The 27768-nt window shown below is 36.6% G+C and overlaps 1 protein-coding gene and 1 long non-coding RNA gene across 4 annotated transcripts in view; one reads left to right on the forward strand and one right to left on the reverse strand.

Moving 5' to 3' along the window:
- Positions 1 to 27768, reverse strand: part of HMCN1 (hemicentin 1) — a 481286-nt gene that overhangs the window by 29637 nt on the left and 423881 nt on the right. For all 3 annotated transcript variants that reach the window (XM_058700608.1, XM_058700606.1, XM_058700609.1), the window contains 16 exons: positions 27023 to 27213; positions 22548 to 22761; positions 20515 to 20649; positions 19933 to 20123; positions 18163 to 18244; positions 13653 to 13922; positions 12918 to 13088; positions 12643 to 12813; positions 9204 to 9374; positions 8261 to 8431; positions 7212 to 7382; positions 6870 to 7040; positions 3522 to 3671; positions 3111 to 3248; positions 1951 to 2072; positions 1031 to 1268 (listed from right to left, as the gene is read on the reverse strand). In XM_058700608.1, coding sequence (XP_058556591.1) covers positions 1031 to 1268; positions 1951 to 2072; positions 3111 to 3248; positions 3522 to 3671; positions 6870 to 7040; positions 7212 to 7382; positions 8261 to 8431; positions 9204 to 9374; positions 12643 to 12813; positions 12918 to 13088; positions 13653 to 13922; positions 18163 to 18244; positions 19933 to 20123; positions 20515 to 20649; positions 22548 to 22761; positions 27023 to 27213 — 2757 coding nt within the window. The remainder of the gene's footprint in view (positions 1 to 1030; positions 1269 to 1950; positions 2073 to 3110; positions 3249 to 3521; positions 3672 to 6869; positions 7041 to 7211; positions 7383 to 8260; positions 8432 to 9203; positions 9375 to 12642; positions 12814 to 12917; positions 13089 to 13652; positions 13923 to 18162; positions 18245 to 19932; positions 20124 to 20514; positions 20650 to 22547; positions 22762 to 27022; positions 27214 to 27768) is intronic.
- LOC131495616 (uncharacterized) lies at positions 14455 to 20458 on the forward strand. Its single transcript, XR_009254022.1, has 2 exons — positions 14455 to 14557; positions 19839 to 20458. It is a non-coding gene; the product is annotated as an uncharacterized LOC131495616 (long non-coding RNA).

The raw sequence follows: 27768 nt of genomic DNA on the forward strand, positions 1-27768 counted from the left end.
AGTTTAGGTTGACATACACTTTTTAAAAAAATTTAAATCCAAGTTAGTTAACATATGGTGTAATAATGATTTCAGGAATAGAATTTACTGATTCATCACTTACACACAACACCCAGTGCTCATCCCAACAAGTGTCCTCCTTAATGACCATCACCTATTTAGCACGTCCCCTCACCCAACACCCCACCAGCAACCCTCAGTTTGTTCTCTGTATTTAAGATTCTCTTATGGTTTGTCTCCCTCTCTGTTTTTATCTTATTTTTGCTTCCCTTCTCCTGTGTTCATCTGTTTTGTTTCTTAAATTCCACATCTAAGATCATATGATATTTGTCTTTTTCTGACTGATTTTGCTTCGCATAATACATTCTAGTTCTATCCACATTGTTGCAAATGGCAAGATTTCATTCTTTTTAATCCCCAAGTAATATTCCATTGTGTGTGTGTATGTATGTATCTGTGTGTGTGTGTGTGTCTGTATCATACCACATATTCTATATCCATTCATCAGTTTATGGACATTTGGGCTCATTCCACTTTGGCTATGGTAGGTCAACATACACTTTTACATTGTTTCAGCAATTAAAAAAATTCCTTGACAAATACAAGAGTCAGAATAAGAACAATGGCCTGGAGCACCCAAAGAAAACCTCATTCTGCCAGAGGATATATTTTTAAACCTTTCTGCAGATTAGTAATCCAAATTAGAACTCCAGTGGGATTGGCTTTAAAATGGCTTTACCTACCACAAAACATAGACGACATACATGAAAATCTTCTATCACTAGGTTTGGTCTGTGCCCCAATATCTTTATTGTGAATGGCACTGATGCAATTCTTTTACCCTTTTTTAAGTTATTAAATACATTTTTTTCCTAAGATTTTTAAAAAGTAATCTCTATACCCAACGTGGGGCTCAAACTCACAACCCCAAGATCAAGAGCTGCAGGCTATACCTACGGAGCCAGCCAGTTGCCCCCATTTTATTCTTTTAGAAAGGACTGGATGGAAAAATGATCTTTGACCAAGGTACCTTTGGAAATTGAAGCATGGATTTTAAAACCCAGTGTCTCTTCTAATTGGTTGTAGTCAGATTCTACAGAGGAAGCGTGAAGTGTTTCTACCAAGAAAGGCATTCTTCCCTGTGCCTCATCATAGAAAACAGTGTGGTTCCACGTATATGGGACGCTGATGCCATCAATGGTGAACAGCCGGGTTGAGTAGGCATACAGCTGCCCAGGACCTGTCTGAATGTAGTCCTCTGTGTAATCCTAAGGAAGACAGTATAGATTTGATGATCAGATTTTTTTTTCTTGAGGGTATTAGGAGATGCACAATTAGAAAAATAAAGGCTAAGAGGCTAAAAATATAGCTTGAACAGCATGATTTGAGCTGCATGGGTCAATTTATATGATCTTTTAAAAATAAATGCAGTACGGTACTATAAGTGTATTTTCTCTTCCTTGCAATTTAATAACATTTTCTGTTCTCTAGCTTACTTTATTGTAAGAATACAGTATATAATACATATAACACAAAAAATATGTGTAATTGACTGGTTATGATATGGGTGAGGCTTCTAGTCAACAGTAGGCTATTAGTAGTTAAGTTTTTAGAGTCAAAAGTCATACGTGATTTTTGACTGTCTAGGGAGTTGGCACCCTATATACCCCCATGTTGTTCAAGGGTCAACTGTAGCTCTAAATAAAATACTACTTGTACAGTCATGTTCAGGAAACCAGTAAGACTGTGTAAAGACTTATTCCTAAAGATTTTTATACAAAGACAAACTAGCCATTTTTAACCTTAGTGGTTTAGATATTTATTCCCTATAGCAAACAAGGGAAACTACACATGGTATCCATGTTTTTTTTTTTTTTCTATAGATCTTTGATTCCTAATCTTACCATTACTCCAATAAACAGTGAAGAGAGGTTATCCTGACATTTTTACCTTTACAGTGACTTCAGCAGGTGACTGAAGCTGCAGGACATAACCGCTCACAAAAATATCTAGGAGCAAAGCACCATCAGAATCCAAACCCCGGGCAATATGAGTCATCCGCAAGATTTCTCCTGGGAATTACAATTCATTCATTTTAACAGCAAAAAATATATGGTTTGTGTAAGCACACAGCAGACTTACCTTAAGTGTCAGTTCAGCTATGTTATTTTAGTTCAAACTTCATAAACAAAGGCAATAAAAGATTAAATTAGCACTCAGTCCCCGAATTAAAGATTTAGGGTAATTGAATGGTATGTTCTAAAATTTCTTTTTCTGTGGCAAAAACGAGGTGTATGATTATGCAAAGGATTCCATGCTTTAAACTCACAAGCAATAGCAAGGCAATTCTACAAAAATGGATGGTCTAAGAGAAGGGACAGACAGCTTCACCAGGTAGATTGGCAATAACCACATAGGGCTTTGTTTTTTACGATGCTTCAAGAAACAGCAGAGGGGCATCTTAGTAAGTGGATGGCCATGAAAAACCCTCATGGGCTTCTGGGCTGCATAAAGCCCCTTCCTCAGTCTTTCTTCCTTAAAGAGCACTGCCACTGCGGCTGTTCACCTTTGAAAAGATTTGTAATGGAGGTCTATAAAAATCTGTATGCACTTGGAAAGGGCCATGAATAGCTAATACATATTCATTAAGACTAAGGGTAAAGAGAAAAACCCTTAGCTTTGCTTATTTTTACTTCCGTCTTTTTTATAAAAAGATCTCTGTAAGGTGTCCTGATTGAATCTCAGGTTCATAGACAAAAGTCTTTATTTAACAGCAAGGACTCATTTTCCTGCTCTGGTTTGGCCTTTAAAACCCTCTCTGAGGATTTAAAGATAAAAAATAGAGAAACGATGAGAAAACACTTTTGGGGTATAAAAAAAGCACGATATTGTCTGAAAACATATGGCCTCTTACAGAGCCATGTCAGTAAAAGTTTACAGGGAAATATGAAATTGCTTTTATATCATTTATGATAAGACTGCATCAAAAACTTTAAAATTATTCTCTAGGGGAATATATAAGTGTATTTTTCTTAACCAGCAACTTTTAGGCAATCCTGTTTTTTATAGTTAAATATTAGACTTAAATATTAAGTTTAGTTGGCACTAACCAGTTGCAAATTCCACCTGGGTTTCTCTCTTGAAGACTGCATTGGTGAGGGTGAAGCCATTGACTGCTTCTCCTATCTCCTTGGCTGTTGTCCAATAAATGGGATTTAGAATAGAAACTATTTTTCTCATTGCTGGACCTAAAGAAAAAAGGATAAATAAGGTAACAGAGAGAAATATTTACAGAGCCGGTTATTCGTAAGGATGAATCCTAAATAATCTCGAATAACAACAAAATAAGTATCAGTATCTCACATGTCTTTAAGAGTTTACCATCGAGCTAAGCGCTATCATACAGATCATTTAATAGTAGCATCCTCTAGAAATTTCAAGCAGAAATCAGAAGATGAAGAATAATATATGAATTTTAAAGAAAGAGGCTATTGGCAACTTTTATTAGCAAAGAGACTTACCAAGACTGCGAGGTACATTGGTAATTTTGGCATGTATTACTCTAGTATCAGAGGTAGGATTATCTGTTACTGTGGCGTTAAGGAAAGCAATTCCAAATTCAACATCATTAATATTTCCAATAACACTTCCTCTGGCTCGCTGGGGCCCACCTATTGGGGAAAGAAAAAACATTCTTGGAGAAGGAAAGAATTTCATCAACGTTACATGGGAGAAAAGAAGGCCAGTATTCAAAGATGCTACAAATCTTCTCACAAACATTTAAAATATCATATGACATCTGAATTTAAGAGTGAAATAAATAAGCTTTCAGAACATTCTACTTTCATGTAACACTCATCATCCCACATAAATCTAGGGTGCTTCCAATCTGTGTATATCATGGCACTATTTCACAATCCAAAGAATACAATCAGCACCCAGTCCCAAAGCCAAAATAAAGAACGTGTCTGTTGATCGTAATAAAATGATGATAATAAGGAGAGTTTATCGAGCCTGTCATGCACTATACTAAGCACTTCATAAGTGTTAACTCTTTTAATCCTGTCAGAAATCCTATAAAGTCATTTTGAATGGTCATAGTTGGCCGACTAGAAAATAAAGGTCAGAGACGTAAATAGTAGAATGAAGATCTGAACACAGATGTGCTTGGCATCAAAACTCATGTTCTTTTATCTACTGCCTCATTTGTGAGAACACAGAAGGAAAGAAAGGATCACTTCAAAACAGCTCCTGAGCTTGTTACAGGTCACTGTCGACACAGGTGTGGCGTATCTAACAGGTATTGTTCAGTTTTGGGTTTCAGACGGAAAGCTTACCAATTAAATAAAACAGTTATATTTTCCTATACAGGAAAATAGTTAACTTGAGAAAAATTTGAGACGGGTATTTTACTTAACAGTATTACAAAATTCATACGTACACAATTTGGTTGAAAACAATCATACGTTTTTTCCCCCAATCACATATGTTTTAAAAAGCATCTCTATGGTAAGTTTATGCCTTCTTCCAATTGTTCAACAAAATTATTAGTTACTGACACTAGAATAGGTGGTTAATGAATGCTTTTTAAATGAACTGCTCGCTTTGGCAAGAGAAGGAAACACAATGGGAAGAAGCTGATAGTGAAATTCATAAATATTCATTATTTGATGAGAGAGAAAGGGAACGGAGAGAGAATCTCAAGCAGGCTCTGCACTGTCAGCATAGAGCCCAATGTGGGACTTGATCCCATAAACTGTGAGACCATGACCTGAGTGAAATCAAGAGTTGGATACTTAACCCACTGAGCCACTTACTCTAATGTATTTTTTAAAAACTCACTGTTTCAGATACCATTATATATTATATACCAGGGAGAAGTACAATTGTATTCAATGTCAGAAAAATCAGTAAATATAGTATTTCACCAATTTAATTTGTATTACTTTGATTATTCATGAGAGAATACACTTTTTTCATGTTGGTTCAGCCTTCATGTTCTGGACTACATTTACTTGTTCATCAAGTGTTGAAGATACAATAATAAGAAAGAAAAAAAAAAAAAAAGACCCAGGCCTACCTTCATAGACCTTATATCTGAAAGGAGAGAGACATTAATTAGAATTTCACAAATAAATGTAAAAATTGAAATGTACTAATGTGTAAGTATCTACTGCCTAGGGAAGTCTGAGAAGAAAGTAAAAACATAGTGGAGTCTGAGGAAAGTTTAGGTCTTAACTAAACCAGAGAAGGCAGGACAAGGGCCTTCTGGGTAGAGGAAATACCATGTGTCACCCTTTTGAGAGGTGGTGGCTTGCCATATCTGAGAAACCAGAAGGAGCAAAGGACAGAGAGCGATGGGAGAATTCATGGAAACCTTGGTGTAAGATGGTGCAGGAAAGCAGATAAGGACATAGTAGGACTTTTTGGTTCTTATCTTTAGTCCTAAGCAGGAGGAGAGACGGGTAGAAGGATTACTCATTCACTTAGTTCTCTGGGCCATTTAACCTGGGTCGTTTGACCATTTTGACCTTGGTTCTCTAGTCTCCAGAGGAGCTTGAGTCCCAGCACCAACAGACATTCAGTTCTGGGTACCTAATTGGGATCTTTGGAACTCTCTGCCAGAGTCTGTAATCCAATTTGTCTGCTTAATTTGGACTTCTGCTACTGGGGCCCTTGTATCCAAGATGGAATACTACCCCTTAGATGAATAATACCCCTTGACTGTGAGTTGTAACAAGGCTCAGGAGCTACAAAATGCCCCAGTTAAAGCTAGAACTATCACCATGCCTACATGCTAGAGCCTCAACATCCTTGGTAATAAGTTGATATGTTGAGAAGACATGTTGAACAGTTGACCAATAAACACTTGTCCTTTTAGCTTGTCTAGATCCTATAAACCTCCTCATGTAACTCCTCTTTCTCACTCTGCCAAATGAGCCTTCTTGATTTTCAAGGACATTTTCTTTCCTTTTTAAAATTTATTTGAGAGACAGAGAGAGAGAATATCTTAAGCAGGCTCCACACTCAGCATGGAGTCCAATGTGGGGCTCAATCCCATGACCCTGGGATCATGACCTGAGTCAAAATCAAGAGTCAGACACTCAACTGACTGAGTCACCCAGGCGCCCGGGGACATTTTATCTCTAAAGCAACCTTCAAGCTTTGGAAAGTTCAGTGGTATCTTCCCCCTTCAACAATGTGAAACTGTTCTTTTGGATCTTCTTATAGACTTTAGAAAGTCTATCCTCTGACACAAGCAACCTTAATATTATCCACCATTTCTTGGGACTCCAGCAAAGTCTTTCTAAGGTCCATTGGTTCTAGAATTCTGGCTTTGTTCCTTCTGAATTTTTACATCACTTACAAATCCAGCCATGTTGTATGACTTGGGTTATTGTAATTGAACTTCCCCTATCTTTTATCTACAACTGAACTGGCCCCTATGTGACTTTCCAGATTCATGTTCTCCATATTTCCATCCATGAAAGAATAGCCTCTAATTGTGTGTTTCTGTTAAACATTCAGTTTCTTTCCAACTCTCACTTTTCAGTTTGAAATCTCAGCCCTTGCTTTCCCCACTCTTCTAAACTCTTTTGTCCTTCAAGCCTAGGACTACTATTTATGGTTTTGCAGGCCATATTCTTTTACAGAGGGGCCTGGAAGGGGGCAAGGAGAAGCTAAAATCCAGCCACAAGCTTTGGTGCAGACCAACTTGAAGGGAAAATGTACATTTTTCCTAATTCTCCCTCCCAGAGTTGGCACTGTTTTATAATTTGTAGGCTCAGAGTGGTATCCTTTTTTTAATCTGCAGAAAGGCTGTAAATAAGCAAGCAATGGTTCCACCAAAGTCTAACTTAGTTGCTTACCTGGACATGTTTGCATATTGCATCTGGATACCTGTGTAGTGTCTCCTGGACAGGGGCGACCACCTTTAGACGGCACTGGATTGTTGCACAGCCGCTTTCGAGTCTTTTCACCTCCTCCACAAGAGGCAGAGCACTGGCCCCAACTATGCCAGCTTCCCCAACCTCCATCCACTGTGAACAAGAATGGAATGGTCAATATTAACCAATCAGTTTTAAAATCTACACATAGGGTAACCCTGCCTATACAACTCTCGTTGTCAGATCTGAAATTATGGGGCTGCTGCAATAAGCACCAAATAAAATGCTTTACTTATTCTACTGGTCAGAAGTTGAGGGGCTCACCAGGACACATGTCAGTGTTGCATCTCTGGATCTGGGAGTCTGGCCCCCCACAAGCTCTTCCTCCGTTGGAGGGAGGAGGGTTATCACATGTGCGGTACCGCCGCATCTGTCCTCCGTTGCATGTCCGGCTGCATATTCCCCAGCCACTCCAAGGACTCCAGTTACCATGAGCTGCAACAGAGAACCATCAGAGAGGTGTTAAACAATGACACTCATCCAAAAAGTATGGTAAGACTTTCCCCAGGAACTGAAAAGAAATATACAAATCTATAAATAGGAAACTTCCAAAGGCAGATTGTTTAGCTGTTGTGTTGACTAGAAACTGGGTGTACATTCCAGTGACTGTGAAATTCCATTTAGTATGTATCTGTCCAGTCTTACAGTGTTTCAGGAGCTGAAGGATATGAATGAGACAAGATCTCTGCTGTTGATGAGTCAAGACCATACAATCCAGATACAGTGGATTCAGATGCTACCAGGGTCTTAAAATCTAGCTTGGCGACTGAATTAAGGCAAAGAGCCACCTGCTTGCCTCTGTAAAGATATCAACACCAATAACAGTGGGCGTGTAAGGGTGCCCTTGTCCTTGCACTCTTCAGCTGGTCCTAGAGAGCAAATGAAATAGGGACACAGTCCTTGCCTATATAGATCAATTACATCTATGGCATTACACAGACACAATAGCAACTGTACGACACTTTGTTATTCTAAACCAAAGTTAGAGGAATCAAGTAACAGTATATTATAACTTTAAGGACTTGAGGCCATAATAAACCTTTTTTTTTTAATGTTTATTTATTTTTGAGACAAAGAGAGACAGAGCATGAATGGGGGAGGAGCAGAGAGAGAGAGGGAGACACAGAATCCAAAGCAGGCTCCAGGCTCTGAGCTGTCAGCACAGAGCCCGACGCAGGGCTCGAACTCACGGACCGTGAGATTGTGACCCGAGCCGAAGTCGGATGCCTAACCGACTGAGCCACCCAGGCGCCCCGAGGCCATAATAAACCTTTAAGAAAGTATAATGTTGACTCACTATTTCCAACACTCACTTGGACAAGGGTCATTATTGCAAAAATCGCTCTGGACATCACTCCCTTCACATCTGCTCCCTCCATGCTGTGGGACAGGATCAGAGCACTCCCTTGTTCTCTGTCTGGCACCTCCTCCACAGGACACAGTACAGGCACTCCAACTGGCCCAAGTGGTCCACTTGCCATCCACTGGATTAAGGAAAAACATATGTGCTCTGTTACTAATACTCTGGGCATTGTTAGGTTGGGTGATGTTCTTCTTACTTCTTTCGAAGGTTTATTTATTTTTATTTTTTCCTCTAATTTTAATTTGAATTCCAGCTAGTTAATATACAATGCAATATTAGTTTCAGGTATAGAATTTAGCGATTCATCACTTACATACATCACCCGGTGCTCATCACAACAAGTGCCCTTCTTAATCCTCATGACCTATTTAACCCATTCCCCCCACTCACCCACCTCCCCTCTGGAAACAATCAGTTTGTTCTCTGCAGTTAAGAGTCTGTTTCTTGATTTGTCTCTCTTTTTTCTTTTTTACCCTTTGCTCATTTGTTTTGTTTTTTAAATTCCACGTGAGTGAAATCATATGATATTTGTCTTTCTCTGACTGACCGATTTCAGTTAACATAATACTCTCTAGCTCCATCTATGCTGTTGCAAATGGCAAGATTTCATTCTTTTGAATGGCTGAGTAATATTCCATGGTGTGTGTGTATGTGTGTGTATATATCCATTCATCAGTCGATGGACATTTGGGCTCTTTCCATAATTTGGCTATTGTTGATAATGCTGTTATAAACATTGGGGTGCATGTGATCCTTTAAATCAGTGTTTATGTATCCTTTGGGTAAATACCTACTATCACAACCGCTGGGGGTGATGTTCCTATTGACATTGATTCTTACTGACATGTTACCCAGATAATTTATTAAGGGTATAAACACTGTATGTCTCTTACCTGGACAGGGTCTTTCATTGCAAATCTGCATCTGTGTTTCTGCTCCATCACAGTAGGACCCATCAAATGATGGTGGTGGGTTATTACACAGTCTTGTTCTTATCTGGGCACCTTTACCGCAACTCTCGCTGCATGCACTCCAAGGCTGCCAAGTGCCCCATGCTCCATGAACTACAAATATCCCAAGAGACAGAGTTGCAAGTCACAGAGCCATGTTTGTTAAACAAAATTATACAAGTAAATTAACTCAGTAATGAGTTAAATTAGCCTGGAATCTAAAACGACTGAAATTGAACCAAAGGAAACATAAATAATGTTCTTCCTTTCTGCTTCTGGTTAGATTTTCATGGGAAATAGTGTTTATAGGAAAATTCAGAAGGCTACCTAATGCCAAAATGAATGCTTACAATTATCCAAAGGGACTATTTTATTAAAATAGAATGTAATCAAACTACTATACGTAAACATAATCTAAGTTTAAAAATCCTAGATAAGTATTTGTTTGTGCTTTATGCTCTGGGGAAAGTGGAAGGAACCAGAAGCTTAGAAGCAAGGCTGTATGACAGGTCTAGATGCAATTATAGACAATATGAATGTTTCCACAAGGGTAACTTGGACTCTAGGCTCCGCACTGGGTGTGGGCTGAAACTCACGACCCTGAGTTCAAGACCTGACCTGTGATCAAGAGCTGGATGCTTAACTGACTGAGTCACCCTGGCGCCCCGATAACTTGGACTCTAGACTCAAGACCACATCTTTAAGCCTGATTCAGCTTCATGTTTAAAAATACACTTGGATCTTTCAACAACATGATGATTTGCACAGTTGTAGCTCTTTAAAAATTGTCTCCATTACATAATGTTCATGAATTAAAAGTTCTGAATAACACACTCACCTGCTTCCTAAACAACAACAAAAAATTGACCAGTAGTTTCCAAGAAGTGATACTAAAACCTTCCTTTTGGTTACTAACAGATGACAGCATCTACCCACAAGACTGAAACAACCTTATGTTTCCTACCAGGTGCATGGGCTAAGAATCAACATTATTGTTTCTCTTACATATAAGTCAGTATCAAGTCATATTTTTGTTTTAAGGGTACTTTCTAGATATGGAGCTCATAAAGTATGTTTTTGTGGTCATCCAGTTTAACCAAGATATGAACCAAAATAGGGCCTTAAGGTTAGGGTCTAAAGATTCTATTAACAAACTCTATAAGACACCAAAAGAACAAATTGAAAACCAAGTAATGAAATTATAATTTGACTGCTTTGTTTACAAAGTACTTTAAAACACACCTAGGATTTTCTTTCAATTAACTATTTTCTAGTTGAGTTTACTACATATCCTTTGTATTTTGTAGACACAGGCGAACACTGTCATACACATTTATTTTAGCTGACAAAAATTTGGACTAAAAAGTATTGGCTGAACCTAAAAAGAAAGAAGAAAGCCTTTAAATATAAGGCAGATATTACTCAAAACTACTTCTTTATTAATTCAGATTGCTGATGCTCATAGTCCTCATATATGGACTATGTCATTGAAAAAAGTCTGCTATTCCAATTATTTTAATATGTCCTATTTTAAAGGCTGGGGTTAACAAAAGCCCACACCTCTTATAAAGCCTTACAGCGCAGATGCATTCTTTTATTGGAGATAATGTTTGGTGATTGGTTGATGTTTATTCATATACTGTCTGTGTAATTTCTTTTTTTCTCTTTTTAAAAAATGTTTATTTATTTTGAGAGAGAGAAAGAGAGAAAATGAGTGGGGGAGGGGCAGAGAGAGAGGGAGAGAGGATCCCAAGCAGGCTCCACACTGTCAGCACAGAGCCCAACATAGGGCTCGATCTCACAACCGTGAGATCATGACCTGAGCTGAAATCAAGAGTCAGATGCTTAACTGACTGAGCCACCCAGGTGTCCCTATAATTAGCTTTCTAATTCTTAAAGATTAAAAAAATAGTTTTAGCTTTGGTTTATTTAAGATTTCATGACAGTATTTTACTTTTGTAATGTAATGTAAGTTCTGAACTGCAAATCAAGATACCTAGGATCTAAGCAAATAGGCTTAGGAATCAGACAGACCTGGATTCAAATCCTTGATTCACGTTTTACTAGCCATGTAACATCAGGGAATTAATTATCATAATTATCATATCATATATTTCCTGAATCTTGGTTTCCTCATTTGTACAACAGGATGCAATACCCAATGTAGTGGATAACTGTTTCATTTTGGTTTTTCAGCATCCTCCCCCCTTTTTCTAAAACCAACTCAGCTAGGTATCTCTCCCAGTTAAACTCTGTGAGTTCAACTCTGAGTTTGTTCAGTGTGCTTATCAATATCTGAACTATATTACATCTGTTTATCATTCTATCTTGAACAATGAAAAAATGCCTTGAGCACAGAATGGGTGCTCAATAAATATCTGTTGGAGAAATGAATGGATAAGTGATGAGTGAATGAATGACCAGATACTCTTCTACTCCATATAACTTGTTTTAGGCTGTCAAACAAGGAGCCCTGCCTGTTACAATGCCGGTAAGTCACTCAAGCTGGTTATCCAAGTATCTGGACTTAGTTGAGTTCAGAGGTGAGCATGAGTCCCAAACAAAATCAAACAGGGCTCTTTTTCAGAGGTTGATAGGAAATCTGAGGGAGAGAGAGCAAGACTCTTTGTTTCTTAGGCCTTGGGTTACAAGGCTCCTGTGAGCTACTAGCTGCCAGCAGTCATTTTTTCCACTGCATGGAAAGAGTTTAATGGACCATAAAGCCAAAGAGAGGTGAGCAGAGATGAGAGATGGAAAACATGCTAGTAAAAACACTGGCCAAATCCTTGAATTCAGTCATACCTGAAAGTAGAATTTTCTACTTAAGCTCATTCAAGTTTGGTTTCTGTCACTTTAAGCTGAAAGAGCCCTAAAATACCTATGGTGAGGGGTTGTTTTACAAAGTCAAAAACAACGTGTACTTAAAGCACCTACCACGGTTCCCAGAACACGACAGGTATTTAGTGAATGGCTGCTATTATCATCTTAGCCCTCACTCATTGTGTGTTTTTGGGAAAGTCTTTAAATATCCTAGACTTCATTTTTCTTGCCTGAAAATGAATGGCTACATTAGGTTTTAAGGTCCTTATTACTTCTAAAATTCTATGATGGTAAATACTTAACATTTCCTCTACATGATTAAAAATACACCACAGTTTGTGGAACCAATAGATGGTCAATTAAGTCAGGGATTTTACTTAACATTGATTAATACCATATCTTTCATAAGCTTGTATCAGTGAGACATAATTAAGAACACAGGGAATGGATATATTCCAGGGTAGAGGCCATAACATATTTTTATAACAAAGAAAAAAAGGTAAGTATAACCCCTTTATAGGAGTTAAAAATAGAATAGTTTTGCTCATCAGTGGATTCTCACCTGGGCAGGGCCTAATGTTGCACATGATTATTTCTACTGCATTCCCTTCACATGGCCGCCCACCATATTGAGCTGATGGGTTACTGCAAGTTCTGGTCCTGGTTCTGTTGCCACGTCCACAACTCCGTGTGCATTCTTCCCAAGGGCTCCATTCTGACCAGCTACCATCCACTACACACAGGTAAAACATCGTCAACACGAAGACAATCCATAGTTAGCTAACAGAAATGAATATCTATCAAACATGTGCCTATCCACTGAATATAGAGATGTACCTGGACACAGCTTACGTTGACAGTTTCGCATTTCTGAATCTGACCCTTGGCAAGGCTTCCCACCATTGGCCGGAAAGGGGTTGTTGCACAGACGACTCCTCTTCTGGATGCCTTTGCCACAGGTGACACTGCAGGATCTCCATGTAGACCACTGGGAATACCCACCGTGAACTGCAAATAAAACATTGTACTTTGTGATGGTAAAAAAAAAAAAAGCTATAAATTGAATTTTATTTACACGCTAGGTCTAGAGCTGGATCTATGATTGCTGAGAAATTGCTTATGGATGCTCTCCTCTTTGGTAAAATTAAAATCCATGCAGGAGAGAAAAATTTCAGATAATTAACTGGAGTTTCTTCCCAGTTCCAATACTGACTCATGTGGATATGGCTGCCAGAAGAGTTAGAGATCAAGAAGTTTAAATACTGTTTACCTTTTGGATATACCATTCTTTAAAGACAAATAAATGCATGATTTCTGAGAATAAATGTGACTTAGTTTTGAATCAAAACTTCAGTTTGGGATTTTGAATTATTGGCTTGATATTTTACTGCTCTAACTGAATATTGTTTCAGTCCCTTCAGTTGGTAAATTGCAGTGTGATTTTTGTTCTAGATCCACAATCTAGAAGTATCTTCAGGGTCCAGGAGACTTGGACTAAGATGCTTAAGAGTTTTTACGATTTGGGTCGCCCCAGGTGATACTTAATATGAATGTCCCTCTGATCACACTCACCCTGGACTGTGACTGGCACCCTGACAAGGACAGAACCCATCAAGTTTCGAGCAACACATTCATATTCAGATGTATCTTCTTTTTGAGCAGCAGCAATATGTAAGGAGTTGTTGGACAACATGTTAACTCGGTCATCCCAGGGAATAGAGTGCCCTTGACGGGACCATGTAATGGTTGGATGAGGCTCTCCAGTTGCCTGACAATTCAATATGACTTTGCCACCAGCATGAATAACAGTTTCTACTGGTTCAAGAGTAATAATAGGAGGACCTACAGAAAAAAGCACATAGTGTTTTCTTAGTTTTTGTGAAGCTATATTAACATTTTTATCAATATATATAGTAACATTTTTTTAAAAATTAGGCTGATTTGTTTATAAAACACTGTAGCTTCTCAACTACTAAGGATGCAGTTGCCATTGACAGATTTTTCAGTATCATAGCTGTTTTATTTATGAAATGTCCAAAATTTTAAATCCCTAAGCAGATTAGCCTATATCATGGGTTCTGCAGTCATACTTGCTGTATACTTAAATTCAAATTCTGCTTCTGTTCCTTAGGACCTCTCTGAGCCTTTGTATCCTTCAGAGAATTCTTGTTAGATTCCTCTAAGATGAGATAAGCCTAGCTCTTTGACAGGGTAAGTACATAATATTATTAGTACTATTGTTATCATTGTTTTTGTCTGTGTTTTACATGGCAAACTCTCACTTCTTTCCCTTACATCACTTCTGAGGTAATGAGTCATTATTAACTTATCCTTTCATAACTGGTCATCATTCATTTATTCAATAAACATATATCGAGAGCTTACTATTTGCCAGGCATTGTGTTAGATGCTGAGGATACAGAGATAATAGATATATCTTCTAGCCTCAAGGAATTCACAGTCCACGGATAAGACAAGTAAGTAACTATAATTATTTAGCTGTTCTATAATCATTGTAGGATTTTGTAATGGAATAGGTAGAATAATATTTAGTATAGAGTAGGTAAATGTGTGGTAATATGGATGCATAAACAATAGTGACTTAATAGAACAAACAGAGGCAATCACTGAAAATGGAGAAGAAAAGGAAGACATTCAAGAATCATTAGGAAAGTAGAAATAACAGAACTTTGTCATTGACTTGAGAGGAACTGATAACTACAGGATTTTGACTTGGACAATATAGAAGAACATAGGAGGAAGAACAAATTTGTTTGGACATTGTAAGGAATGATAATTTGTATCCATTTAGAACTACTGAGTTTGTGGTGTCTGTGGGACATTCATGTAGAGATGTCTAGATGGTAAGAGAATGTTAATATCTGCAGCTCAGAATAGAGATATAGGCTAGAAATACAGATCTATGAGTCTTTCATGAGTGGATAAGATGGCTTTAGAAGTGATTCTAAAAGGAGAGGAAGAAGACCAAAGACATAAACTATGACAGCATCATTATTTAAGAGCTGAACAGAAGACAAGCCATAAAATGATACTAAGAACAGATCACTGAAGTAGGAAGAAAATCAAGAGAGAATGGTATCCTGGTAACCAAAGGAAGGAGTTTCAAGAAGGAGGGAGAGGTTAATACTAGTAGATCAGAGTAGATCAGAGCTGCTCAAGTGAAGTCAGGAAAAAATGTAAAAGGAGCTATATATAGCTGCTGGTATGATGTTTATACTTCTACAGTATCAAGCAAGATAGAATATGAAAAATTTCGTGGAGGAGAAGAAGAAGCTTGAAGTGGATTTTCAGAAATGGTAAGATTATATATAGGAGAAGGGAGTCTACTTGGAGACAAGGAAATAGCATGGAGATGGATTTAGCTTTGAAAGGATGATTCACCCTCGAAAGCAGCAACATACAAGGTTTTAAACATTTAGTTAATCAGGGCTCACATCTGAATACAGGTTAGCAGAGAGGAGCCTGTGTATTCTTGACGGATGAAAGCTGTGTTTTTGTGGGATTGAAATGAATGGTAGAATAATTTGCTCAATGAGAGGTAATGAATATCAGATAATTCAGGGTGATGGTTCTGTTTTAGATGGAGAAATATATCTGGAAAAATAGAACATAAAGCAAAATAGAAGTAAAATGTGTTTTATTATGACCATACCACCATTTTATGTAAAGATGTTATTGACATGCTGTCTTTTACTAAAGTAGTTATTTCATATGAGGTTTGAATCTCTCAGTATCATTAGTGCATTATTCATATATATGCCCACATCGTCCTACTCAATTACCTTCTTATTTGATATTTATATTAACTTTAGGAACTTTCAGGGCTGGGGCTTTTATTTTTCTCTTAGTGTTCAAATTACATTATGTGTTCAGTAAACTGTTGCTGAATACATTAAATGCCTCAGAGTAATCACTCAACACTAAATGATAACATAATGATTAAATGAGCTCATCTGCTCCCTCGATTATGGTCAAAGAAAGTGTCAAATAAAACTTGGAATGTTAATTTTAATACCATATTTGAACATTTCCAATTGCCCATAAGGCTATAAGTTAACTCAACAATAAAATTCCATATGTACATCTTTCAAGGGTGAATTAATTCTACCAGTCACATAATGATCAGTTAAATACAAGTACTTTATCTAAATGAAAACATTGCTTCTGGTGCTTTAATCTTAATTTTAAACAAATTATATTTTGGTTTTTTAATATGCCTCATTTATTTAAATCAACTTATTGTCTGTAGGTGTAGATGAGCTAATCTAATGCAGACTTTCTTAAACCAATCAGTGGAACACTTTTCCAGGAAAGATTAATCGATGTGATGCCCTACTTACATTCACCCAACAAGGAGGGGAGGATGGTTTAAATAACATTTAAATAACAAATAACATTTATTTGGGAAACATGGCATGTCATATCCTCCTCTTGCTGAGTTATAACACATCAATATATTAACATTTCAGGAATGATCTGCAGTAAAGAAATCTGTTGATTAAGCAGGGCTTGGCATATAGTAGGTTCTCTTTATATGTTTGATAAATGAATGAACTTCATTTAATCTATTTTTTTCCCAGACTTGTTTGACCATGGAACTCCAGTTTTTTCCTAATAACATCTCACAAGGCTATTGTTTGATAAATAAGTACTTTAATAAAACACTGTCTTAGCAAGAAATGGAAACAACCTGTCTAGTGATGGATAAATGGATAAAGAAAATGAGTCTATATATGTTTAATGGAATGTTATCTAGCAATAAGAAGAAGGAAATACTACTATTTGCAACAACATGGATGGACTTCGAGAGCATTATGATAAACTAAGCCAGACAGAGACAGAAAAATAGTATATGGTATCACTTGGATGTGAAATCTAAAAAAAAAAAAAAAAAAAAAAAAAAAAAAAAAATCCATAGAAACAGAGTCAATTGGGGGAAATGGGTGATATTGATCTAAGGATACAAATGTTCAGTTATAAGACAAATAGCTTCTGAGGATCTAATATACAGCATGGTGACTATAGTTAATAATACTGTACTCTATACTTGAAATTTATAAAGTGAGGAGATCTTAAGTGTTCTCATCAAAACAAGCAAAACCAAAAAATGGTAACTGAAGTCACGGATGTGTTAATTAGCTCGACTGGGGCAATCATTTCACAGTGTATATGTATATCAAATTTTGACATTGTACATTTTAAATATGTACAATTTTATTTATCAATTAGATGCCAATAAAGCTGGGGGAAAACACTGTCTTAGATATTTACTAAATATTAAATGCTAAAGTCTGAAAAAGATTTTAAAAAGTTAAAGTCTTAGATAATAGTAGTTTAGCAATAGCTGCTAGTAAATGCTAGTATATAGCGTCTCTTGATAGTGAATGAAGAAAATATAAATTTATACCATTAAATACTGAGCCTACTCACAAAATAAGTTTATTCACTGAAATTCTCAACCCAGTGATGCTATCCTCAGGTCAGTTCTAAAGTCATTCTGGAGACTATCCAGTGGGTTCTGAGGTTCTATGCCCTGGAGTTTTTCATGTTTTTCTAATTCTGAAAGATCTGTCTTCTGTACAACTGAGGGGTTTCATCATGAGCATGATAGTCCTGCCCAGTACACACATTTATTTCATGGAAGATTGACAGCCATCAACCTAGAACACTTTTGAGTTCACTTATATTAGTCTTTACTTTTAATACATATTTTTAAAGTGCCACAAAATGACATTTTTGTAAGCACGTCACAAAAACTGTGATAGACTATATGAAGAGTATTTGACTGACTATATTGCAAAATGAAAGAAAGCTCTGCCACCAAGCAACTGCGATCTTGAACTCCATGTGTCAGACAAAATAGAAAAAAATCTCTGTGCAAAACTGTATCTACCAGTCTTACGCTTGATAACCAATTACTCTATCAGCAGAAGACTAAATTATTCACACCCTGCAAGCTACCATTAATATACCCGCTATAAAGTTAAAGAAAGTGAACACTGTTGATTAGGCAACGTTTCTTAAGTCAGGTGTTCACACAGAGTTTAATGAAGCCACTTACTCTGCAGGGTCAGGCTCATGCTGCGCTCCACTGCCCCAGCATCATTGGTGGCTACGCACGTGTAATCACCGGCATCTTCATTCTATGGAAATAAGCAGTGTTTTATAAAAATGTGAGCCTACAGAATGGGGCAAATAACTTTTTCCACCAGGATCCTAATATAAAATTTAATTTTTGAGAAGGGGTTGGAATGGAAATAGAAAAACCTACATTATTTTATATCATAAAGGGGTTTAAGAGAAAAGAAAAAGAAGAAAAAAATCCCATTCGAAGTTTTCAAAACAGCTATTCTTGCTCTCTGGGGATAATAATTGCTAGGAAACCAAAGCAAAACTAACATTTTTTATAACCTTCTATCCAAAATTAGCTCACTAAAGAAAAATGCCTACTTTCTTCTTCTAGATATCTTAAAAAGCATAAAATATTGAGGACAAATTAACAAATATTGAGACTTCCTAATAGGGGTTATTAAAATAAATTAAGGATGAACAAGGTAAACTAATTTACTGATAATGGTGAATCATAGAATATAAGTCACAATATTATATATATGTGGTATAAGGGGTGCCTGGGTGGCTCAGTCAGTTAAGTGTCTGGCTCTTGATTTCAACTCGGGTCATGATCTCAGGGTCGTGAGATTGAGCCCTGTGTCAGGCTCTGCATTGACAGCACGGAACCTGCTTGGGAATCTTTCTCTTCCCTTCTCTCTCTGCCCCTTCCCCACTCACTCTCTCTCAAAATAAATTTTTAAAAAACCTACAAAAATAGTACTATATGAGTTTAGATTTGGTGACTAATTCATCACAGATTTTGCTAAAGTCTCGTGAATAGAATTTGTTAACAGAAACACTAAGTAAATAAAGGAGAACTAAATTGCAGGAAGTAGAGGAGGGTGGGAAAAGGAAGACATGTTTAATTGGGGGTGTTATATAATATCCAAAGAGAAATTTTCAATAAGAAATGGTAAATGGGAACATTTCAGGGTTGGAGATAGATATCTAAGTATCTGAAACTGTGTGGTGAAAAAAATTAGTATTAGCATTAATATTGGTATTAGAAGAATTACCAATGGCTTCAGAAGTAGCAATACTTAGATACAGAAGGGGGAATGTGGTAATGAAGAAACGTGTTAAAGCAGTTAAAATTAGAAATCATCTCAAAATTGAAGGGACAATGAACAACATCACATTGAAATGAAACCCAGGAGAATGAAAGACTAAGAGTGATTCATTGGATTAGGTGATTAAATATTGTATTTTAATTATTATTTCAATTAATTCTACAATGCATTAAAAATCACTCATACGTAGTCTAGTTGAGAAATTTTTAGATAAAATATCTCATTCACTTGGCCCTCAAATTAGAATAACTTAAAGCAACACTCATTTTCTGAATTACTGAAGCTTTTGGAAGGCTTGATATAGTTATTGGCCTTAGAGATGAAAGTTATCCTATATTTTAGTTGTAGTTATGTTTGCAATTCTTCAATTTCTGTGTTCTGAAACAGATTTGAGGAAGTTATCTAATGATGCTAAATAATAATGGCTCAATGATTGGGAACAAAGCAAAATTATTTTATTGCTTATATTTCTGTGAAAAGTCTAAAAATAATCAATTTGAACCATGTTTCAGTTTTCTATAAAAACCCATTGATTCAGATTTTATGATTTAAATAGGAATGCAAGAGGAACTTTTTCCTTTCATGGCACCTACAGAGAGGGATTAATTGTGGCAGTTAAAGTGCACACCAACGATTTCAGCGTGACTTACTACAGTGCCATAAATGGCCAAGGAGCCATTGAGAAGTTGACGGATTCTGTGGTTAATTTCAATATCCACTCCTTTTCTGCTCCATTGGATGGTAGGGGCAGGATCTCCTTTCACTTCACAATTCAAGACTGCATTACCACCAAGTGGCTCAATCCAATTAGAAGGGTAATCACCTTTGAAGACTGGAGGTTCTGGGAAATAACAACAGATAATTAATTATAAGTAAAAGGAAGCTCTGATAATTTATTTGTGATTTTGACCTATTTAGAAAGATAACTTAGTGAAGAAGGGAAAAGCCACTTTTGAACACCATGAATTTTCCAGAATCAACTGCTCATGCTAATCAACCAGATAATTTTGTTAGTTTCAAAAATCTAACCAGATGATTCCATTTTGTACCAAATGATCTCTTTGCTTACCTACTTTTGAATTGAACGTTGATAATGTTTTATTTCTTAGGAATGTGCACATCTGTGAAATAGGACTAGATGGATTTAATGAACTGAAGTTATATAAGCAAGCAAAATGCAAACTATTCATTGTAAATAAGTGATAAACTAAAAATAGAGCATGCTTACCTACCTTTCACATAAACAAATCCTATTGCCTTCACAAAACCAACACTGTTCTCTGCGGTGCACACGTAAGTACCCGAATCCTCTTTTGACACTCTTTCAATAACAAGTTCACTGTGTCCATTAACACTGTCAAAGTGGGCTGAGAGAAACAAGTTAGGAAACGACATAAATGCCTCTAAGTAACCTAGGAAAAGAATCACAACAGCTCAATATTTTGCAGGTTGGATTTATGAGCTGGTCAGCAATTGAACCAGAGATCTCATCATGACATTGGAGAAGAAAGCCTTTTCCACAGATTTATTCCTCTGAGCTATTGGCTAGGTCTATAGACACTTGTTTGAAGAATGAAAAAAACAGCAGAAGGAACAGGAAAAGAGAATGAAAACAAACATCCTTTAAAATTATTTTAGATTTAAAGTACCTTTTCATCTCAAAGCATTGCCTAAATCTGGCTCACCGTCTCTCCAGGTTTCAAAATCTTTCATTCAGACATATGACATTTTCCATTTCATTTATCTCACCACCACTTTTCCTCCCAAACACTTTATATCAAAACATGAAAATGTTTTCAGTTGTAATTCAACTGACTTGGCAGGTCAGAGGGGAAATCATGAAAAACATATGTTGGTTAGGTAATAATGACAACATGATTAAATTTGTGATAATTTAAACTTCTCCATAAATGGTGATGATATAAATATTTATGAAGGTAGTTATAATATTTGGAATAGAGTATAAGGTAAACATGCTAATCCTAAAACAACTGATACTAAATAAGATTCTGATTAGACCAGCCAATGTCTAATTATTTAGGTATGTTTACCTTGCATGCTTTCCCCCAAATTATTTCAAAAGATTTCATTCTGCTGAATATTAAGTGGAAAATTAAGCTTTAAAAATTTAAATAGCTAAATTAGTATTATACCGTCAGAAAACAGCACTGATTAGGTTGTGGGTTTTTTTTTAAGTGATAAATTGCATTTATTTTTAAAAATAAATTTATTTATGTTTTAAATATAATTTAGTGTCAAGTTAGTTAACATACAGTGCATACAGTGTGCTCTTGGCTTCGGGAGTAGATTCCCATGATTCATTGCTTACATATAACAACCAGTGCTCATCCCAACAAGTGCCCTCCTCAATGCCCATCACCCATTTTCTCCTTTCCCCCAGTACCCCCATCAACCCTCAGTTTGTTCTCTGTATTTAAGAGTCTTTTATGGTTTGCCTCCCTCTCTGTTTGAAACTATTTTTTTAGACTCTATTTTTCCTAAGTGAGGTATACTATTATTATTAAGGTAATATAGTTGATGAATTTCAGTCATTAAGATCAATCTTTTATAACAGAAAAACTCAAGCTTGTTATTTCTTTTCTAGCAAGACATTTATTAAATGCCAATAGTGCAGTATTTTAGAATTCAATTTTGGGAAATGACCACTTCTTATTACTGATGATGTCTTTGTGCTGATGACAAAGTCTAACAAATAAGGAAACACTTGTCCTCCCAGAGAGGAGTGCTCCGGGGTTCCAGGCACTACCTTAACATGTAGTGCACATAGTGACTAAAGGATTTCTGCATAGCTGATCTACATTATAAGAGAGGCTAACAGATGTTAATTCATACAGCAAGAAGCAGAGTTCTCCTCTGTAAAATTAGGTGAATCTTCAGCACTCTACCAGTGCCACCTTAATCCATTTATCAGTGATGAAGGAGGTCCAGTGAGGGCAAATTTAGGTACCTGTGTATACCATATTGTCTTCTCAGGGAGGAAGGAGATTATTTTTAGGTAAAAACATCTACTAATATTCTAAAATATATGGTCCTGTGATTACCTTATCCTTTCAAAAGAATGAAAAAAGAACATATATACTGGGCATAGGATAAAATCCAGGCAAAGGTACATATTTTGCAGAACTTAAAGCAATCAATTTTTCATGTAACTTTTCAATCAACTCCCACAGCTAAAGGAAATGGAGATTGCTTCAGAGTTCTTTATGGGTGCATTTATTTACTTCTTAAGAATTAAATTACCAACCTGGGATAATATTGTTATTGAAGGTCCATGTTAACTTGGGCAATGGAATCCCAGTGGCTTTACAGCTTAATCGTAGCTGTTCTCCTTTATTTAAAGACACATCTCCAGGAAGTTCAGTAAAAGTGGGGAGAACGTGCACCGTCACACTGACCATGTGTGTATCTTCACCTGCAGCATTGTTAGCAACACAGGTATAGGTGCCAGAATCCTCCGGCTTAAATAAAGAAAAATCATAGTGTTTAAGATTACATAATCTTACATCATATTACATAAAGGACATAAAATTGCATAGCTTGGTTCCCAAAGGAGCACTCTTATTTAAAGGCAGTTTAAATTTCCATCTTGTAGTCTGAACCATCTGGCTAGCTTTTGCACAACATAATTTAAAATGTGTAAGAGTTTAAACAAAAGCCCATACCTTACAGAACTACAGCATTTTACAGTAATAAGATCTCAGAAAACTGTACAAAAGTTCTAAAGTTTACTAAACATCAAGAGTACTGACATTCTGCAAACTACAGATAAAGAACAAATAATTTCATTCTTTCTTTTTTAATATAATTTATTGTCAAGTCGGCTAACATATAGTATATACAGTGTGCTCTTGGTTTTAGGGGTAGATTCCTGTGATTCATCACTTATATACAAAACCTAGTGCTCATCCCAGTAAGTGCCCTCCTCAATGTCCATCACCCAGAACAAATAATTTCAAAGGCTGGTAGCATCTTGACAGCATAGCTGCTCTCTTGGTAATGTGGCACCAAAGACCCCCAAAATTATCACAGGAAATAGAAGTTTCACTTGCTAAATCCACCGGCTGGTCTTGGCACTCATCTTACTAGATGTCCTGGCAACATCTGACACAATTTTGACCCCCTTTTCTTCTAAACCATGTCCTCACTTGGCTACCAGGCTACCCCGTTCTCCTAGTTTCCTTCCCACCTCACTGGTGGCTCCATTTTCAGCTCCTTTTCATGGCTTTCCTTTAACATTAATGTTGTTATGTTGGTATGTGGGAGAGCTCAGTCTGGTCCTCTTTTCTTTTTTTTTCAACGTTTTTTTCATTTATTTTTGGGACAGAGAGAGACAGAGCATGAACGGGGGAGGGGCAGAGAGAGAGGGAGACACAGAATCGGAAACAGGCTCCAGGCTCCGAGCCATCAGCCCAGAGCCTGACGCGGGGCTCGAACTCACGGACCGCGAGATCGTGACCTGGCTGAAGTCGGACGCTCAACCGACTGCGCCACCCAGGCGCCCCAAGGTCCTCTTTTCTTATTTGCACTTGGTTCCTTACTGCATCCAGTCTCATGGTTTTAAGTGCCACCCATATGTTGATGTATACGAGTATTTGCAGCCCACGTCTTTCTTCCAAAGTCCAATTACACTGAAGTTCCCATTTCACCTCTCTGCTTGTATGTCCCAAAGACATCTCAAAGTCATGTCCAAAACTGGACTCCCAATTTCCCTTTTACCATCCTGTTTCACCTGTAGCCTTTCACCATCTCAGCTGATGGCTATTTTGTCCTTCCAGTTGCTAATGCCTTTTGTTCTCAGACATGAGTCACTTGTACTCTTCTTTTTCACACTCTACTCGCAATCTACCTAGGATATCCTAGAATATATGGAGAATCCAACCACTTCCCACCTCTTGTAGGCTAACAGAATTTCTCATCTGAGTCTAAACCATCTCATCTGACTCCAAACCATCTTCCCAACAGGTGTTTCTGCTTCCACTCTTGCCTCCCTACCGTGTATTCTTATTATAGTCGCCAATGTAGTATTGCAAAAACATGAGGCATTTAATAACATTGCTCCCAGTCTCAAAACCTGCAATGGATTCTACTTTATTCAAAGTAAAACACAAAATTGTTATAATCTACGAGACACTATATTATCTGGCCTCCATTTTTTTTTTTTTTTCATATCTTTCTTCTTTTGTTCTTCTTTGCTTTTACTGGTCTCCTGTTCCTCCAATGTATCAGGCATGTTCCCACCTTATGTTTCTTCCAGATATTTGAGGGAGGAACATCCCAGTTTTATCTGCTTGTGATGCTCTTCCCCCAGATATTGGCTTGGCTAACTCACTTCAAGTTTTTTCAAATGTTCCCTTCCCAAAGGAGATTCACTCTGACTCTCCTATTTAAAACTATAACTAGTACCCCTCCAAACTCTGATCCCTTATACCTTGTTCTTCTATTTTTCATAATACTTATTTTCTTCTATGTATATTGTTTATTATTTTAATTGTCCATCTCCCTTCTCTAGACATAAATTGCATGAAGGCAAGGATCTTTTAGTCTTTTGTTTCCTGATGTATTACCAGTGCCTAAACAGAGAAGCTATTCAGTAAATATTTGTTGAATTAATGATTGAATGCTTCTGAGTGCATTAAGGCCCATGGTAGACTTTTTCCTTATCTTTTAAAACGTTTAAGAGGGGCACTCTGGTGGCTCCGTCGGTTAAGTGCCCCACTCTTGATTTCAGCTAAGGTCATGATCTCATGGTTTGTGAGATCGAGCCCTTTGTTGGGCTCTGCACTGACAGCACAGAGCCTGCTTCGGATTCTATCTGTCTCCCTCTCTCTCTCTGCTTGGAATTCTCTCTCTGCCCTTCTCCCACTTGCACGTACATGTGTGCACTCAAAAATAAACATTTAAAAATATTAAAAAATTTTTTTAGTGTTAATTTATTTTTGAAAGAGAGAGACAGAGTGCGAGTAGGGGAGGGGCAGAGAGAGAGAGGGAGACATAGACTCTGAAGCAGGCTCCAGACTCTGAGCTGTCAGTACAGAGCTCGACGCAGGGCTCAAACCCACCAACCGTGAGATCATGACCTGAGCTGAAGTCAGACGCTTAACCAACTGAGCCATCCAGGCGCCCCTGAAAATATTTTTAAAATATTTAAGGGTATATATTGTTTTGCACTGAAACATTAAAGAATTGATTGGAAATGTAGCATAAAAACTGTAATCACTAACTGTAGGTACAATCTAAATTTGGTTGGCTGCATACTGTTGTTTTTTTTTAAAGGGCAAACTGGAATAAGTCATATTCCCTGTAAAAGTCTTTCCACCTCCATATCATTTAACTGTCCTTAAATTCCCAGGTTATGACAAGTTTAAAATCAAGGAATTTATAAAAGTGAAGCACTTAAAAATCGAGTGTACATACTATTCACAAATAGATTTCTAGTTATTATTTGTGTCTTTCATCTGGTATTTAGAAACTACCTTATTGTTATTTTTTTAACGTGTCTGAGTCATTATCCCACTAAAAGTCTAAACTTTTCTTTCTCATTTAATTCCTTCAGGTCTATAAATGCAATTGAAGGCCCAAATTCAACATTCTTGAGCTTAGAGGTAATCCCCATTAAAGATATTCACTAGTTTACATTAACAAATTTATCCTTATTTTATTAATTCTAAAATTCACATTTTTAACTCTTAATACCTCAGAAGCTAGGGTATTAAAAATACATAAAAATTGATGATCTTCTCTAGTTTATTTAACTGAATTTTTTTCTTTCTTAGTGGTACATAAAATAATGGTACATCTTGTAATAATGGAAATTTAAATCTGAATAAATACAACTTTTGCTGGCACATGTAGTTGAGTTAGGACGTAGTGACACAGCCTATTACTGGGATTATTTATGTGGTAATCCCAGGAGTCTGAGTAATGGCTGAAATTATACTATAAAGTTAATGTGATCAATTTTGTCATTTTAATCTGTTCAAATTTAATTCCACAAAGATTTTATAATGGGGCTTAGGCATTTTGAAGGGTAATGAATAGGAATAAAAAGGTATATACAGAAGCTCTGAAAATGATTCACATTTGTTTCGTATTTGGTGCCAAGTATTGATACTCTCAAACCACACAGTAAATGTTTTAAAAAGTCATGTAGTATGCATATATACAGAATATTCTTCAAGTGGGCTACCACTGTAAAACTAAGATACTTCTCATAGCTACTATTCTGTAGACTGGCTAAGTGCCACCTAACAATATTCAAACATCTCAGCTTGCATAGATGGATCTCTAAGACTTTAGTTTCCTTGTCAATGATAAGAAAGGGTTATTGAAAATCCTGAAAAGAACAGAAAAACTGCTTTTTATTATTTGCTTAATAACACATCAGACATTCTTATATCTCTGTTCTTCTAATCATTCCCATTCATGGTTACAAACACAGAATATAACAGAGGCACTTAGAATTTTTCCTGATAAATAGATTTCCACAAAAATAAAACCATTTTAGAAGGAGGTCATTTATGAGTTCCTACTATCTGTTAAATATTATTCTTAAACCTGGGCCACAAAATGAAACATGCATAAAATTCATTTTTTGGCCTGAATATGTAAGAGTATTTTTCTTTTGTTATTAAAGAGTATATTTCCAAGCTAAGCTACGAAAAGAAAAAAGGTGAATTACTAATTTGGTTTAATGTATCCATTCACATCTATTAAACTTACCACAACATTTTCCAGAATAAGTTCTCCATAGGGCTCAAGAGTATACTTTCCTAATAAGTTAGTTAAAACAACATCGTCTTTTTTCCAGTTGATTGCTGGTGTGGGGATTCCATCAGCCACGCATGGAAGAATGGCTTGTGAATTCTCATTGACCGTATAGTGTACTTCTGTGCTTCGGATTCTAGGTGGTACTATGAAGAGTTTAAAAAAGATAGTCATTCATGATGTTGAATTCAACAGTATCCTTATTCACATTGAAAATCAGCACACAAAAGACTCTTTTGGGGATCATTTTGCCGCCAAGTAGTAAAATAAAGTCTATTAAGACATTGATTTGTTTGTTATCATGAAAGATGCCTATAGCAAAAACTTTAAGGGATTTGAATTTGTTGAATATATTCGAAATCAGTTTCTGAACAAGTGACATAGAACTAGATTAGGAATCTTTAGCTTTTATTTAGCTTCTGAAGTTTTTCTTAAGTTTCTTATTCTTATTGCAGTGAAGTAAAACAAACAAACTAGAGCAACAAAACCTCAAAATGCATCCATGATTGGATAATTACTGGATTTGTATCACAGACATATCGTGAGAACACACTAATAAAAGTCACCAGTTGAAAACACCATAAAACACTCCCCCCATATTGAATGTCACGAAGTGCTACAGAAAAAAAATTTATTGCAGTATTTCACATGTGTTTCAACAATTGCAAGTAAACCCAGGTCAAGACAATTCAGCTTTTATA

Source organism: Neofelis nebulosa, chromosome 15 (assembly GCF_028018385.1).
Source record: "Neofelis nebulosa isolate mNeoNeb1 chromosome 15, mNeoNeb1.pri, whole genome shotgun sequence".
Taxonomy (NCBI): Eukaryota; Metazoa; Chordata; class Mammalia; order Carnivora; family Felidae; genus Neofelis; species Neofelis nebulosa.